Source organism: Oryctolagus cuniculus, chromosome 5, assembly GCF_964237555.1.
Source record: "Oryctolagus cuniculus chromosome 5, mOryCun1.1, whole genome shotgun sequence".
Taxonomy (NCBI): Eukaryota; Metazoa; Chordata; class Mammalia; order Lagomorpha; family Leporidae; genus Oryctolagus; species Oryctolagus cuniculus.
In genome coordinates, this window is record NC_091436.1 from 21,428,115 (window position 1) to 21,445,918 (window position 17,804).

Below are 17,804 nucleotides of genomic sequence, written 5' to 3' on the forward strand. Positions count from 1 at the left end.
CAAGAGGAATGGTTGCAAGGGTTTACTTTGAGTGAGATAGGGACACAAGGTAAATATTAAAAAAGTTAAAAAAAAAGGAAAAGAAAAAAAAATGCCAGCACTAATCCTTGGCTAATCCTCTGCCTGTGGCACCAGCACCCTGTACTAGTCCTGGTTGCTCCTCTTGCAGTCCAGCTCTCTGCTGTGGCCCGGGAGGGCACTGGAGGATGGCCCAAGTGCTTGGGCCCCTGCACCCACGTGGGAGACCAGGAGGAAGCACCTGGTTCCTGGTTTTGGATCGGCGCAGCACCGGCTGTGGTGGCCATTTGGGGAGTGAACCAATGGAAAAAAGACCTTTCTCTCTTTCTCTCTCTCACTGTCTATAACTCTCTTTCTTTCTCTCTCTCACTAATTCTGCCTGGCAAAAATAAATAAATAAATAAAAATAAACAAGGTAAATATTAACTAACATGTCAGAGTATTATGCCAGTTTTTGTGTGTGCAAATCTATAATGGGAGAGGGTCTGAGACTATAATTCAAAGCTTTTTTTTGCTTTAAAAATTTCATATTTAGAAGCCACTTAAAATTTATTAAAGCCATTAGCTGCTTTCAGATTCATTTAAATAAATATTCCTACATTTCAAAACACACTTCAGTTCATTTAAATAAACATTGCTACATTTTAAAATACACTTTGGTGGGTACTCTAGCTATGCAAAAGGGGAAGCCCTAATCCTATGCTTCCCTGGAGGTATTAGGGGAAATGAGGAGTTTAATTGCTTTTAGGATTATAGTGATGCCTCATTATCACTATCATTTGACCTTGGGGATTATCATTCTTACCATGGAGGCAGGACTGTGAGGACAGAATGGAAAGAATGAGAACCCTTTTTTGTTTTTGTGTTTTTTTCTGCTCTTAAAAGAACTTCAGAGGAGAGAGAGATTGTCCTTGAGGTATCCCAGGGGATAAGGAGTGGGTGGGTAGAGTTGGTAAAGAGGTAAATGGTAAGAGACCAAGGAGAAAGAAACTGAATGGTAGATAAGGTACTTTCACCTAGAAATGACAGGAACTGTGACTTATTTTCTAAATAGCTATATTCTCGTTTACTCAGCCCTATGGAGGATATTTATATAGCAATATATTCCTATAATATAATGCTTTATAGACATTGCTACCTTGGCACTCTACTATTCTTACATGCAGATGATATTCTCAATAAGGACAGTGTCTCTTTGAGGGAATATATAGAAAATATATGGTGATATTTTCACTCGTCCCAATAATGGGGGAGAACTTCAATTTAGTGGTTGAAGGTCAAGGATGTTGGATATCTTGCAATTTTTGAGAGTCACATGAAAGAATTATCTTCCCTTCTGGGTGCTTTCAATAGCTTACCATTCATGTAGTTAAAAAGCAGGTTAAGGGGACGGTGCTGTGGCACAGTGGGTTAACTCCCTGGCCTGAAGCACCTGCATCTTATATGGGCGCTGGTTAGAGACCCAGCAGCTCCAGTTCTGATCCAGCTCTCTGGTATGGCCTGGGAAAGCAGTACAAGATGGCCCAAGTCCTTGGGCCCCTGCACCCATGTGGGAGACCTGGAGGGGGCTCCTGGTTCCTGGCTTCCGATTGGCACAGCTCTGGATGTTGTGGCCAATTGAGGAGAGAACCTTCCGATGGAAAACCTCTCTCTCTCTGTGTGTGTGTAACTCTGACTTTCAAATAAAAAAAATCTTTTTTTTTTTTAAAAAAAAGGTTAATTCCAGAGACTAACTCTGTAAAATTTACAAGTATAAAACTGAAGGAATTGTTATGCAATTTAATGTTCACCAAATATTTCAGAAATGAAATAATTGTGTATAATCAGGACACACTGTAGGTGTTGTCTTTAGAAACTTAATAAATGTTAGTCATCATTTTATTTTCAATAGCAACAGCATTCCAGACACTTGAGTCATGATTAAAAATTACCTGTAAGGGGCTGGCATTGTGGCTTAGCAGGTAACGCACTACCCACAATGCTGGCATCTTGTATGTGCATCAGTAAGTGGTCTGACTGCTCTTGCTAACTTCCTGGGAAAAACTTCAGAAGATGGTGTAAGTCTTTGGGGTCCTGCCCATCATGGGGGAGACCTTGGCTGGTACAGCGCTGGTCACTGATGGCCATCTGGGGAGTGAACAGACTGAAGGAAGATCTCTCTTTCACTGTTTCCCTTCCCTTACTGTAACTCTTTCAAAATAGATAAATTTTTTAAAAAATCACCTGTAATCAGTCTGAATTTGTACTTTTTGCATTGTCAATGCTGACTCCAAATATAGGTGCAAGCATCAAATTATTTCTGATGCAGTCACTCCAAGACTTTATAAATCAAAATTCATGACTATTTGTATATAGATGTACTAATATCACTAGCATATATGTATGTATATATGTAAATATTATACATATACATATATTCAAAATTTAGAGTAACTCTACAAATTAAAAAAAAAAAAAAAGGTCTGTGCCAGAGACCAGCTCCAGCCAGTCCAGGGTCCCCCAAGGTGTGAGAGGAGTTGACGCTGGAAGAAATGAGAGACACACTCACAGCAAGGCTGATGGCATGGCTCTGGCTCTAGAGTACCAGACTTTATTTTTATATCATAAGTCAAATAATGATTCTTTTTTTCTCACAGTAACAAGTCTGTTGTCCAATTTTTTTTCTAATTATAATTTCTTTAATTTTCATATTCAGAGCATGGGTTACAATCACAGACAGGTGCAAGATAATGGGCTGTCCACACAAGCCAAGGCCTCGAGTGCTGCTGAACTATGTAGAAATTGGCTATACAAGCAAAATAGTACCTTCCTAATCTAATCTTTACTAGAAGCCCCAAGTTCAAAGCAGGCCCTTTTTAAAACGTATCCCTGCTTTGAAGTTTTTTTCTATAACTCTAATTTCTTTATTGTACTTATTTAAATGTTCACGTAGATCTATTCCACAGTTTTGACATCCTAACCACTGTAGTATTTGTAGCATATATTGAATTCAAGCTTTAATAACATTTGGCTTTATTCCAGTGGGAGGTATATACCAGGGAGCCCATGGCCTTTTCTTTTCCACAAACAGCTCAACCTTGCGTAAAGCATCAATCCTTTCTCCTACACTAACATTCTGCTTGATTAAAATTCTACAAGGCAATGGACATTTTGGGGATAATGAGACTAAGTGTTCTTTCCTAAAATTAGGAATACAGCAGTCATTAGCGGGACCACCAGGAAGCTCCAGCTTTTTTAAGCAGAGTATAGTTCCCAACAAACCTAAAACCACCAGGAGGACCGCAGCTGTCTTTCTCATGCCTTGCTGAGACAGACCTTCTGCTGTGACCTTGTCAGCCAGCCGAAGTTGCCTTGGCCTCACCATCTCTGCCATGTAATTCCATTTAGACCTCTCTAAACTGTCCAGAAGAGCAAGCTTCCAAGTCAGAAAACACTGTTAGAAGAAAAAGCAAAGAGAGAATTTCAGATGAGGGTCATGGGTCCTTCCTTCTTTTTTGTTATGGCATTTCCTTTATCCATCCTTTTTCGATGGACACTTCAGCCATTTCCATTTCTTTATATTGAATATTACTTCTATGAACATGAAGTTGCGGATATCTCTTAGATCCTCATTTCATTTCCTTTGGCTAAATACCCAGGAGGGGTAGGTTGCTGGATCACATGGTGGTTCTTTTGCTAAATTTTTGAGCAACTTTCATACTGTTTTCTATAATGATGGTATCAATTTACATTCTCATCAATATAAAAGTTACCTTTTTCTTATACCCTCACCAATATTTGCTATTCCCTGTCTTTTTGATAATAAGTGTACTAACAAGTGTGATGTGATAGTTCATTGTTGTTTTGATTTGTGTTTTCTAATGGTGAGTGATATTTGGCCTCATTTCTTATAATTGTCAACCATTTGCATGTCTTCTTTAGAAAAAAACCTCACATCCTTTGCCTATTTTTCATTGGGCTATTTTAATTTTTTCACTATTAAGTTGTGTTATTCCTCTCATATATATATATATATATATATATATATATATATATATATTTTGACAGGCAGAGTTAGACAGTGAGAGACAGAGAGACAGAGAGACAGGTCTTCCTTTTTCCATTGGTTCACCCCCTAAGTGGCCGCTACGGCTGGCATGTTGCGGCCAGCGCACTGCGCGGATCCGAAGCCAGGAGCCAGGTGCTTCCAACCTGTCTCCCATGCGGGTGCAGGGCCCAAGGACCTGGGCCATCTTCCACTGCACTTTTGGGCCACAGCAGAGAGCTGGACTGGAAGAGGAACAACCAGGACAGAATCTGGCGCTCCAACCAGGACTAGAACCTGGGGTGCCGGCGCTGCAGGCAGATGATTAGCCAAGTGAGCCGAGGTACCGGCCTCCTCATATATTTTGGACATTAACCTCTTAGCAGATATATCAGAAAGAAAAACAAACAAAAATCACCTGTCAAAGTGAAGCAACTTTGTTTAAAAAGTATTGTGGCAGTTCTCCCTGAAGACAGCGACGAATCGGAAGTGTGCTTTTGAAGAGTCAATTTTCTGCTATTTGCCTCTCTCCACTTATTACATTTTTCTAAAACTGGTATTTAAGAACTTGTTCTCTGTCTCACACAAAAAAAATTATGATCCTGGTAGGTGTGAAAAGGATATGTTTGAGATCACATTCTCTATTTCTGGGTTGCCATGGCTAATTGTTAGGCTTCAGATTCCTTGCACTTTCAGTGGCTTGAACCAGAGTAGTTCTTGCCCAGTGTGGGAGGTTTATTGAAGGTCAACTATTTTTATTTTTTAAAAAAGTCACAACTATAAAGTGTATTCATTAATATCTTTAAACCTTTAAAGCTGGAGGCAAAATTTCTTCTAAGTAAGGTATCTATTGTTTTCTCATTGAAATTTTCAAAAGCAATACTTTTGAATCACTTAAACACATTAATTTTATTTATAAATTTGAAAAGGAGAGAGAGGGAGAAAGAGAGAGAGAGAGAGAAAGAGAGAGAGAGAGAGAAAGAGAGAGAGAGGGAAAGAGAGAGAGAGAGGGAAAGCGACAGAAATCTCCCATCTGCTGGCTGACTCCTCAAATCCCCAACTGCCTATAAATAACAGCCAGGGCTCTGTCAGGTCAAAGCCAGGAGCCGTGAGCTCACTTCAGGTTTCCCACCTGCGTTGTAGGGCCCAAACTACTTGAGTCGTCACTTGGTGCCTCCCAGTGTGTGGATCAGCGCAGAAGCTGGAATCTGAAGTGGACACAAACCCAGCGCGTGCGATGTGGCGTGCAGGGATCCCAAGCCATAACTTAACTTCCATGCTGAGCACTGCACCATGACTTTCAGGATCTGGTTTGACTAAGCATTAAAAATGCAGGCAATCCAGAGTGCAACACACAGATTTTTATATTCTAAATATTTGGAAGTAATTTTGTTGAAATCAAAACATTTTCAGCTCTAATGCTTTCAAATACTTGAGGCAAACTACCAAGTTAACATAAAAAATATAGAAAGCCAAACTTTTATTTTCCTTTGTACTAAGATGTCATCAACAAAGTTATGATCATTAAAATAGTTTTTTCCCCTGCAGAAGAAGGGTAGTCTTGGGCACCCCATGTTACTTTTTCTTCCCTTTCTTTTTTTTCTGTGTGTCAGCAGCTGGAACCCTCTTTTCTGTTTCTGCCTTCATCGCGGCTTCCTGAGCAGCCAGAGCCTCCAATCTTAGGCGTTCAGCTTCCACCAATTTGTTTCTGTATTCTTCCCGGATATTCAAGACCTTCTGTCGAGCTTCATCCAAGGAGTCCTGTTCAAAAACAAAACAAAACAAAACAAAACAAAACAAACAAAAAAAAAAGCAAAAAAAACCAAGCAAATAAGTTCCACTGATAAAGGTTTATAGTCATAGGGGAAAAAAATGAAATCCCTTTGTCCTTTCCTTATACCAGTAGATGTATGTGGCAAATTATTGAAATTCAAAATCAGTGTATGTATTCAAATGCTTACAAATACACCAAACATGGGATAGCCACAAACAGTATGTGCAATTGTAACACAGAATGGTCAATACAAGCATTGGTAGGAGAAAAATAAAGCGAGAGTCAATAAACAATAGGTGGAGATTTTTGGCAAAGGATTTATCACATGCAATACATAAAATAATTAGCTCAGTGTCTCTCATGCAGTAACTGTGTTTAATACTAAGTTACCAGTTCCTCACAGGTCTTTCAACTCTCTTAAAATATATCTGAGCTAAGCCTGAAGAGCGCCAAATAACATCCTCTAATCCATTGTTTATCTTACCACTTTCTTAACCAAAACACAAATGAAACGCATACATCAGAGAATCTAATGGCCTGATAATTTCTTGGTCCTATTCTTCCTTCACCACACTCCCTTCTCCTGGTTCAGCTCACTTCTCTTGGCTTCCTGGACATCCCAGGGACTCCACGCTTTTTATCTCACCAGCTGCTCCTTTTCAGTAAGTTCTTCTGATTTCTCTTTCATCCATTATACCGATGTGAAGGTGATCACATCATAATATTATATAATCAGAATAAGGAATCATGAATTAATTCTAACATAAAGAAAACCTTCTAGAAATGCTTGCTTTGTCTTCATCCTCGTATTTCCCAAGAAATTTAAGAAATTTACCATGTTTTTGCAACTGTAGTGGTTTAGGTTAAGATATCAGAACAGATGGATGTCAGAATCAGGTTTGCCAAAGATTTGATGAAACAAAGTACTGCATCTATCAATAAGCCCATTGCACAAGTACAAGATGATACCAGTGAGACAGAGAGAGAGAGAGAGAGAGAGAGAGACAGAGAGAGAGAGATCTTGTCATTGTGCAAAGTAACTTTTCAATATATGTCAGTAATCCCTTGAGGAATTGGTATGCTTTCTTCCGTCTGGTAAGAAACCTTACTGATGATGTTAATCTTTAAATGGCTTCAATCCTAATTAGGATGTTGATCACATTGAAATGAACAGGATCTGAATTCATACTGTTGCAGCTAATATTTTTTCATCCTCTTCTCTCCTTCTATTGCATTTGTTGTACGCACAGACAACATGAATTGCAATCTTGAAATTTCCTTTTGTCTTACAATTTAATTAAAATTATTTCCTATATGATACAATGAATCTATGCAATTTTAGTATTTGTTAATTATTTTACATATTCACTTATTAAACAAACTTGTGAATTAGACATCTGTCCCAGGTTCTGGAGGCACAACAGTGAATTGAAACAAATCCTTGCTCACAGATGGTCTATATTCTAGTAGAGATAGATTTAAAATGCATGCACATTAGTACATAGACTGTACTTAAATGTTCATGTTAAGCCAACAAAGGTATAAAAGATAGGAGTTTCTTAATAAAAGTAAGTCCAGATGTAGTCATACGGGGGATGAAGTCATAAAGGGCTTGATATCTCTAGTGAAGTGATGATATGTGGAAAATTTCTTCTCAGAGAAGAAAGATATAAAACATTTGGTCCTCTGGAGAAGGAAATTCTAGGAAGAGGCAGGAGTCAAGGTAAATGGACAGAGACAGGAACATGCCTGGCTGTGAGTGGAATGGTGAAGTCAGTTTGACAAGAGCAAAAGAGACAGAAAAATGGACAAAGATATCAGAGAGGAGAGTGATTACTGGATTATTTTGGGCTCTTGAGGTCATACTCAAGATTTTTTTCTTTTTTTTCTCTTTGTTTAAACATTTATTGATTTTTATTTGAAAGGCAGAGTTACAGGGTGGGGGAGATCTTTCATCTTCTGGTTCACGCTCCAAATGGCCGCAATGGCCTGAGCTGGGCCAGGAGCTTTACCCAGGTCTCCCATGTGAGTGCAGGTGCCCAAAGAGTGGCCATCCTCCACTCTTTTCTAGGGGATCAGCAGGGAGCTGGGTTTGAGTGGAGCAGCTGGAACTGGAACTGACACCAATCTGGGAAGATGGCGCTGCAGCTGGCAGCTTAACCTGCTAAACTGCAACACTGGCCCTGGAATTTTTCTTAGTGAGAAAGCCAACAGAGAAGGAAAATGATCCCCTCCTTCACTTTAAACATGTATTATTATACACACTATTGCCATTCATAATATAATTCCTATTCTTTTATGGTTCCATGGTAGCATCTCTCCCTAGATTAGTTTGATATGGCTGCAATATTAAGATACCTCAATCCAGGTGCCTTAAATATCAGAAACTTACTGTCTACCAGTTCTTGATGACAGAAGTTCAAAATCAAGGTGTCATCAAAGTTGGTTCTTTCTTTGAAGTTGTATGTGACCACAAGGCTTGCTTTAGCCAATAAAATTTGAGTGGGAAGAATTTCCATTCATGGTCTGAAACAGTATTGGTCAATGTGAAATTCTCCATGTTCTCTTCCCCTGCCATGATAATCATGGTGGAAGTTTCTATATGGAAACCTCTTCCAACCTAAGTAATCTTAATGGGCACGAGAAGAAGGAACCCTATGAAACCATGTTGAACACGTAGCTAGAATGGGAAATGATCTTTCATTGTTTTAAGTCACCAACTGATAAACTAAGGCTTATGGAACAAATCTGGATTATTCCTTATTTTTTCTCAATAATTTTTGAAATTTAAGTATTATCCCATTCAGTTAAGTATTTGCTTTGATGCTATGTTAGTAATGAGTTGAATAACTGCAATACATGGCCTGCAAGAACAAACGCTGTCTCTGGGCCATCCAGAAAGTGAGTTTATCGAACCCTGTGGGTGAGGTACTATGGCACTGTGGGTTTTGTTCCCAAGGAAAGCATAGTTTATCCTTATTGATGCAAGCTATTTTGGCTGTTGAGCAGAGACCACACTGTTGTGAGGCAACATGGAAGCAATGAAATCAGTCAGGAGTCTGCGGCAGTGCCCTGGAGAACAATGACAGGTCGGCCTGGAGTGATGGGGCTATAGACAGTGTGACGTCATTGGACTTTGCATATGTTTCAAGGAAGAGTAGAGAAGTTTTGAGAATGGATTACACGTGAGGAATGGGAGAAGCCAAGGGTGTCTTCAAAGTTTCTGCTCCGAGCAACTGAAATAGAGCAATTGCCATCCCCTGGGGTGGAGAATATCTGGGGGGGGGGGGGGTTGACATGTTGGTGCTGAAACGGGAAGGAAGGAAAGCTTTCTATAGGGTGGATTTGGAGAGGTTCCATTTGAGGAGCTTCTTGGACAAACAAGAAGGGTGTCACATTGCCATGTTCTTCCTATGAACCAATATTGGAAGTGATACATAGAATCAATATCACTGTGCCGAAAAAGTTTAGAAAGTTCTGTGGTATTCAGTCTCTAGGAGTGTGTGCATTGTATTGGGAAAATGGAGAAAAATAGATCTTCTTCCTCCATAGTAGGAAGTCTTCCTTATATTCTAATGAAATTTCTTCTTTTCTAGTATGATACTCCCACCTTCAATTAAGCCTAGTATTCCGTGGTACACAATAATTTTTTTCTTTTCTTCTTTCTATCACCTCATCCCCCATTTCTTCTACCTGGCCTAAATAAAATATCTGTATTCTTCTGCTGGGGTAGTGATATGACAGTCATCAAGTGGTGAATACTTGAGGGAGTAAGCTATAATTATTAAAGAGCTTTACCAAGCAAAGCTATCTTATCTTTCTCTCATTTCTCTTTGACTTCCCAACATACCTGATGCCAATGACTGCTGAGCTTTTGAGATCTTCTGTAGATTCTGTAAAGAAGTTTGAGTTTATTCCTGAGAATTTTCCCACTGCTAGGCTGGGATTTGACTGTCTCAAGTCTGTTAATGTGGTCTTTGTTCAGTTATTTTCCAGCTTCACAACTCATTTTGTTGCTGTTTTCTCTCCAACTCTTTCCATCTTTGAACAGGGACACCCAATATTGTGCATTAAGAGAAATTTTTGGGAGTACCGTGAGATGTATATAATCAATTTGACTTTTCTTTTTCTGAGAAACTGAGAATTGTAGAACCAAATGTTTTCAGGACTTTTTTCCTATCCAGATGCAATATGGGTCTATGATTCTCTCTTAATATTACAAAAGATTTTGTCAACTGAGACCAAGCTATGTATTTTTAAACTCACCCGCATTTCCCCATACATATCCAGAATTTCATCTTTCAGCTTGAACCGTTCTTCTTGGCCAATATCTCTAATGCTAAGGATTCTTCTCCTATGCTGTCGAAACTGGTGAATTTCTTCTGCCTTTTGCATGGCCTGTTGCTGATTCAGTTCTTCTGTTTGCAGCACAGGCTCTTCATTTGTCTTCCTGGATATAAAATCATCAAGAGAGATACATAAATAATTTGGGAACTATGCAATGAATTTTAGGGTCTCCCACTTGGGTGCAAGGGGACCAAATATTTGAGCCATCTTCCTCTGTTTTTTCAGGAGATGGATCAGAAGTGGAGCAGGTGGGAAATAATGAACCATTTCTCTTTAAATGGGCTATGCTCTATCTATTGAGTCACTAAAATTTTACAGAAATACTCTGAAAATATTCATAAATTTAGATATATCACTTGTTGAGGATATTGTGGAATTGATGTTGAAAACTCTGATAATATTAGTAGGTTTTCCTTTTGAATTTATGCTGCTAAATAATTTTGATAATGTTTTCAAGTTTACAAATACATTTGAATAATTATCTTGCTTAATCCTAGTGTCTAATTCTTGGGAAAATGGAATCTAATGTAACAATGACAGCAGGTATGATAGGAGTTTTCAGAAGTTCACCTTACTTTAATAAGACTTCAAATTAAATCTTTACAAAAATATTAAATGACTTAAGTGATTGATTTAATAAAATATTTGCAAAATTTGAGATATAAAATCATACATTTCAAAAAGTTTAGACACACTGAAGATATATTAAGAATTTAATCTCAAATTTTCAGCTGTTTAGCAACTGTTATTGGCAATGTGTCCCGAGTCTATAAACACATTTGGCTGTATCAGTCTTATTTAAAATCACAACTTACCGTACATATTGATTTATGTCTACAAATTCTAGTGCTTTTCGAATATGCTGAGGAGACATTTCCAGAACTGCTGGAGATCGTGAGCTAGGTCCTGTTTAACAAAAGAGATCCAGACTTTCAAAAAGTTATCAAAAATGACAAAATAATTAAATAAATAAGCACATTTAATAATCACAAATTAAACATAACTATTGATTTGGCTTGCTTTAATTTTATTAAATATAAAATTATCAATTATATTTCATGTTTCTCCTCTACTTGGTGTTAGCATACCTGTAGTTAGTTAAAGAGATAACACAGTTACTATACTCTGTTAGAAGTATAACAAATATTATTCTAAATATGTACAGTTATAAAACTTCATATAAACAAATTTAGTGACCAAACATTTCAAAACCTTGGGCTATACATGTAGCATTTGAAGACTGGGATATAAATATGTTTTAGAGAGAATATCCTATCCCAAAGAACCTGTGGAAAGGGGAATGGGCAATGTATACAGGCAAATGCCGAACATCAAATCAGCTGACAGTTTTTATGCCGTATAGCCCAAAATGAGGCCACAAGAACAGATTTAAGAAACATACTTTTAAGTTTAGGAAATTAATCTTTCAACTTTTGCCTGACCATTTGAGTTTTTTTTTTTTTTGGCCTGACTGTTTGAGTTTTATAACTCATTGAGCATAATTTATATATCATAAAGCCTGCCCATTTAAAGGATGCAACTCAATGCATTTTATTGCATTTAACAAGTTGTGTGAACACAGCTCCAGGAAACCATCATTGTATTTAGGCGTCCATAGATTTGATTTTCCTAGACATTTCATGTAAATAATACTGTACTTCTAACTCATATGGTAAAACTATGTTTAACTTTCTAAGAAATTGCCAAATCGTAGTGTTTTGATTATTATTAACTTCATAATAAAATTTGAAATCAGGAAATAGAAATCCTCCAACTTGGTTCTTTTTTTAAAAGAGTATATTTTAAATTATTTGTTCATTCATTCATTCATCCATTTTAGGTGCAGGGGTAGACACATGCACATACAGCTAGTTCACTCCCAAATACTCGTAATGGCTAGGATTGAGCCAAGTATGGAAAAAAGCCAGGAACTCAATCCAAGATGTCAGGGACTCAACTAATTGAGCCATCATGGCTGCCTCCCAGAGTGTGAATTAGCAGGAGGCTGGAATAGAGTATAGAGCTGGAACATGAATCCCGGTAGTTTCATATGTAAATTGCATGTTCCAAGTGGCGTCTTACCAGTAGGACAAATGCCTGACCCTAACCAACTTTAAGAATAGTTTTCAGTTCACAACAAAATTGTAGGGAAGATACAAAGATATTCCACATACCCCATCCTCACACACATACATGGACTTCCCCATTATCAATATTTCCCTGCAAGTGTGTACATTTATTATAATTGGTGAATCTACATTGACACTTCTTTGTATCTCAGGGTCTGTAACTCTCAGTGTTGTACATTCTATGTTCAGACAATTATATAGTGACATATATCCATCATTACGTTCTCATGCAGAGTAATTTCACTGCCCACCCAAAGCTTCTAAGCCCTATCTATTTTTCCTTTGCTCCCTCCTACTTCTGGCAACCACTATTTTTTAAGATTTATTTATTTGAAAGTCAGAGTTACAGAGAAGGAAAGACAGAGACAGAGAGGGGGAGAGAGAGAGAGAGAGAGATTGATTTAAAGATCTTCCATCTCTGGTTCACTCTCCAAACAGCCACAACGGTCAGGACTGGGCCACGCTGAAGCCAGGAGCTTCATCGACGTCTCCTGCTGGATTGGAAGTGGAGCAGCTGGTACTCGAATCAGCACCCATATGGGATGTCGGCACTGCTGCCTGCTATGCCACAGCATTGGAACCATTCTATACTTTTGCCTCTTCCCAGACATCACATAATTCCAATTGCACAGTAGGTAGCCTTTTTCTCATTGGCTTCTTTCACTTGCTAGCAGTCAGTTTAGTTTTTCCATGTATTTTCAGAGCTTGATACCTCACTTCTTCATAGTACTGAGTATTACTCCATTGCCTATGTAACACAGTTTATCCATCATGAATAAAGCTGTAATAAACGCCTGTGGGTAGGTTTTTGTGTGACTATATTTTCACTCCTTTGAGTCTATACAAATGATTGTGCCTGCTGGATAGATCATATGGTAAACAACAGAATGTTTAACTTTGTAAGAAACCACCAAACTGTCTTCCAAAGTGGCTGTACATTTTTTTTTAAACCATCTGTACTGTATGAGAGTTCCTGTTGTTCCTCATCCTTGTCAGAACTTGATGTAGTCAGCTTTTGGGTTTTGGCCCTTCTAAGAGGCGTGTAATGGTATCTTACTTTAATCTTTATTTCTCTGATGACTTAAGATACAAAGCATTTTTCATGTGCTTTTTTGCAGTCCACATAACTTGATTTGTGATGTCTGTTAAGGCCTTTGTTAAGATTTTTCAGTTGGGTTATTTGTTTTGTTATCTTTCACTTTTAAATGTTCTTTGTGCACTTTGTAAAGCACTCTTTTATTAGACATGTCTTTTGAAAATATTTTCTCCCACTCTGTGTCTTATCTTTTTATTTTCTTAAGCATGTCTCTCATGGAGCAGAAATCTTTAGTTTTAATGTTAAGTACAGCTTATTAATTTTTTAAATAGATTTGTCAATTTTCTTTGGTGTTTTATCTAAAAAAATCATTACCCGAATCAAGGTCATCTATATGCTCTCTTATGTTATAGCGTTTTAAAGTTTCTCCTTTCACACTTAGGTTTGTGATCCACTTTATTTTGTAAGGGTTGTAAGGTCTGTATGTAGATTCATTATTTTGCATGGGATGTTCAGTTGTTCCATCATCATTTGATGACAAGTTTCTGTTTTCTACATTGTCCTTGCTCCTTTGTAAAAAAAAAAACAAAGAAACAAACAAAACAAAACAAAACAAAAAACACAAAAAGAGTTCATGTATTTAATTGCCTCTATTTCTGGTCTTTCTATTCCATTCCATTGATTTATCTTTTTTTCTTTTGTCCATGTCTTGTTATCTTAATTATTGTACCTTTAAAGAAGGTTTAAGAAGGGTAGCGTAAGTCCCCTAACATTGGTCTTCTCCTTCAGTATCGTGCTGGCTATAGTGAGTCTTTTGTCTTCCCCTACAAACTTTAGATTGCATTGAATCTACAGATCAACTTGGGAAGAACCGTCAATTTGACAACAGCCCTCTGTTGTGGTTATTTTTTTTTTTAAGATTTATTTCATTTTTTTGAAAGACAGAGTTACAGAGAGAGGCAGAGACAGAGAGAGAGGTCCTTCATCTGCTGGTTCATTCCCTAGATGACCGCAAAGGCGGAAGCTGAGGTAATTTGAAGCCAGAAGCCAGGAGCTTCTTCTGGGTCTCCCACACGGATGCAGGGGTCCAAGGACTTGGGCCATCTTGTACTGCTTTCCCAGGCCATAGCAGAGAGCTGGATCAGAAGAGGAACAGCCGGGATTAGAACTGGTGTCCATATGGGATGCTGGTGCTTCAGTCCAGGGATTTAACCTGCTGCACCACAGCACTGGCCTGACAATAGTTTTCTGAACTATGACCATACAGTATCTCTCCATTTATTTAATTCTTTTTTTATTACAGTTTTGCAGTTTTCCTAATTTATTTATATATCTATATATCTATATATATATATATATCTTTGTTAGATTTTACTTACGTATTTTATTTTTGATGGTACTAAAGCAAATAGTAGTGTTTTTAACTTTAAGTTTCCATTTATACATTATTTGTATATAGGAAATGATTTTGTCTTGTATATTAACGTCATAGCCTGCAACCTTCGTTATAATCAGTTACTAGTTCTAGCAGGATTTTTTCAGATTTCCTCCATAGAGTTTTATTGTTTCTTTATTAATTGGTTTACCCTTAACTCATTTTTACCTTACTGCGTTAGATGAGATTTTGAGTATGATACTGAATGAAGAGAGGGAACACACTTGCCTTCTTGTCTTACTGAAAATGTCTCTAGTTCCTCATGGTTAAGTATGTTACTCATACAGTGCTGGTAGCTACTCCTAATCAAGTTGAGCATATTCTTCTCACACTTGGTTTTTCTTTTTTTAAAATTATTTTGACCATTCTGGGTCCTTTGCATTTCCATATAAATTTTGGTGTCAGCTTTTCAAATTCCATAAAATAGCTGCTAGAATTTTGATTTGACATCGCATGCAGTGGCTTTACCTGCTTTGCCACAGTGCCATCCCCTCTAAACACTTATTACTGATGATATTGTAATAAAAATTGTCCTGTAAATTTCATTTTAATTGTTCATTGATATCTGTAGATCTTAATGTAGATTTTTTAGGAACCTCCAGACCATACTCCACAATAGTTGTACTAGTTTACTTTCCTACCAGCAGCATATTAGGTTACTTTTTCCCCACATCCTTACTGGTACTTGGAATTTTTATCTTTGTATATATACATGCTAACTGAGCAGAGGTTATTATTATATATAATATGTATTATGATATATATTATATTATTGTGGTTTTTATTTCCATTTCCCTGATGGCTAGTGATCCAAAGCAGTTTTTCACATATCTGTTGGGCCATTTGTATTTCATGCTTTGAAAAATGCATGTTAATGTCTTTTGCCCATTTCTTAACTGGATTGCTTGTTTTATTGTTGTTGAGTTTCTTGAACTGCTTATATATCCTGGATTTAATCCTTTATCAGATGCATAGATTGCAAATATTTTCTCCCATTCCGTCAGTTGCCTCTCCACTTTGTTGAATGTTTCCTTTGCTGTTCAGAAGCTTTTTAACTTGGTATAATCCTATTTGTCTATCTTTGCTTCTATTGCCTTTGCTTCCAGGGTCTTATCTAGGAGGTCTTTGATATGCCAATATCTTGCACTGCTTCCCCTAAAATTTCCTCTCATAATTTGTTTTCCTCTAGTATGTTTTATGTCCTGAGAGTTGCTATTTGTATAGGGTGTAAGGTAAGGGTTTTGTTTCATATGTTTGCAAGTGGAAATCAAATTTTCCTAATATGATTTGTTGAAGAGACTTCTTTTTCCAGGGAGTGATTTTAGATCCTTAGTTGGTTGTAGAAGTGTGGGTTGGTATCTGGGATTTCTATTCTGTTCCACTGGGCCATATGTCTATATTTGTGCCAGAACCAGGCTGTTTCAATTATAACTACTTTGTAGTATGTCTTAAAATCTGGTATTGTGATGCCTTTGGTTTTGTTTTGGTTCAGTAACATAGTTTTAGCTATCTCAGGTCTCTTTTGCTTCCATATGAATTTCTGAACCATTTCTCTAGGTCTGAGAAGAACATGCTTGGTATTTGAATTGGTACTACAATGAATCTGTAAATAGCTTTGGGTGGTACAGACGTTTGGATGATATTAATTCTTCCAATCCATAAGCATGGAAGAGTCTTTCGTTTTCTTGAGTTTTCTTCTATATATATTTTATAAATTTCATTGTAAAGATCATCCATATCCTCAGTTAAATTTATCCCATTTTATTTATTTATTTATTTTGCTATTGTGAATGGTACTGATTTTACAAGTTTTTTTCTCAGCCATAACATTGTTGGTGTATTCAAACGCTATTGATTTTTCTGTGCTGATTTTATTATCTTCTACTTTACCAATATCTTATAAATTCAATAGTCTCTAAGTGGAGTCATCTGGATCCCTTATATAAATGATCATGTCATCCACAAACAGGGTACTTTGACTTCCCCCGTTCTAATCTGTATCTCTTTGATTTCTTTCTCTTGCCTAATTGTTCTGGGTAATATTTCCAGAAGTATATTGATTTGCATATGTTGAACCATCCTGGGACAAATCCCACTTGTTCTGGGGAGGGATAATCATTTTGATATGTTGTTAGATTTGATTAGCTAGTAATTTGTTAAGGGTTCTTGCATCAATGTTCATCAGAGGTATTGGTCTATATTTCTCCTTCTTGATTGTACCTTTTTCTGATTTTGGAATTAAGTTAATGCTGGTTTCACAGGAGTTTGGTAGGAACCCCTCCCTTTCCATTGTTATGAACTGTTAAAGAAAAATTGACATTAGTCCTTCTTTTAAAAGTTTGGTAGAATTTTGGGGCCGGCACCATGGCTCACTTGCTTAATCCTCTGCCTGTGGCACCAGCATCCCATATGGGCACCGGTTCTAGTGCCAGTTGCTCCTCTTCCACTCCAGCTCTCTTCTGTGGCCCAGGAGGCAGTGGAGGATGGCCCAAGTGCTTGGGCCCCTGCACCCACATGGGAGACCAGGAGGAAGCACCTGGCTCCTGGCTTCAGATTGGCACAGTGCCAGCTGTGGTGGCCATTTGGGGGGTGAACCAAGGGAAGGAAGACCTTTCTCTCTGTCTCTCTCTCTCTCTCACTGTCTATAACTCTACCTGTCAAATAAAAAAAAAAAGTTTGGTAGAATTCAGCAATGAAGCCATCTGTTCCTGGACTTTTCTTTTGGTTATGTCTTTATTACTGCTTCAATCTCCATCTTAGTTATTGGTCTTTTTATGTTTTCTATGTCTTCATGTCTCAATTTTGTTAAATTGCAAATGTCCAGAAATCTATACATTTCTTCCAGATTTATGAATTTGTTCACATATAGTTATTTGATCTAATTCCTGAATATTATTTTTATTTCTGTGGTAACCATTGTAACATTTCCTTTTTCACCTGATTTGCTTAATTTGGGTCTACCCTACTACCTTGTTTTGGTTTTTTGGGCCACTGGTGCATCGATTTTGTTCATTTGTTCAAAAAAAAAAAAAAAACCAGCT

At 37.5% G+C, this 17,804-nt stretch overlaps 1 protein-coding gene across 4 annotated transcripts in view; it reads right to left on the reverse strand.

Moving 5' to 3' along the window:
* Positions 1–5,492: 5,492 nt before the first annotated feature.
* The window catches only part of ADGB (androglobin), a 215,760-nt gene continuing 203,448 nt past the window's right edge, over positions 5,493–17,804 (reverse strand). For 3 of the 4 annotated variants that reach the window (XM_051855271.2, XM_008263621.4, XM_008263619.4), the window contains 3 exons: positions 10,979–11,069; positions 10,083–10,266; positions 5,494–5,803 (listed from right to left, as the gene is read on the reverse strand). In XM_051855271.2, the coding sequence (XP_051711231.2) occupies positions 5,618–5,803; positions 10,083–10,266; positions 10,979–11,069 (461 nt within the window). In that variant the 3' untranslated portion in view covers positions 5,494–5,617. Of the gene's footprint in view, positions 5,804–10,082; positions 10,267–10,978; positions 11,070–17,804 lie in introns of all 4 variants that reach the window. The other variant, XM_051855270.2, reaches the window with a different exon arrangement.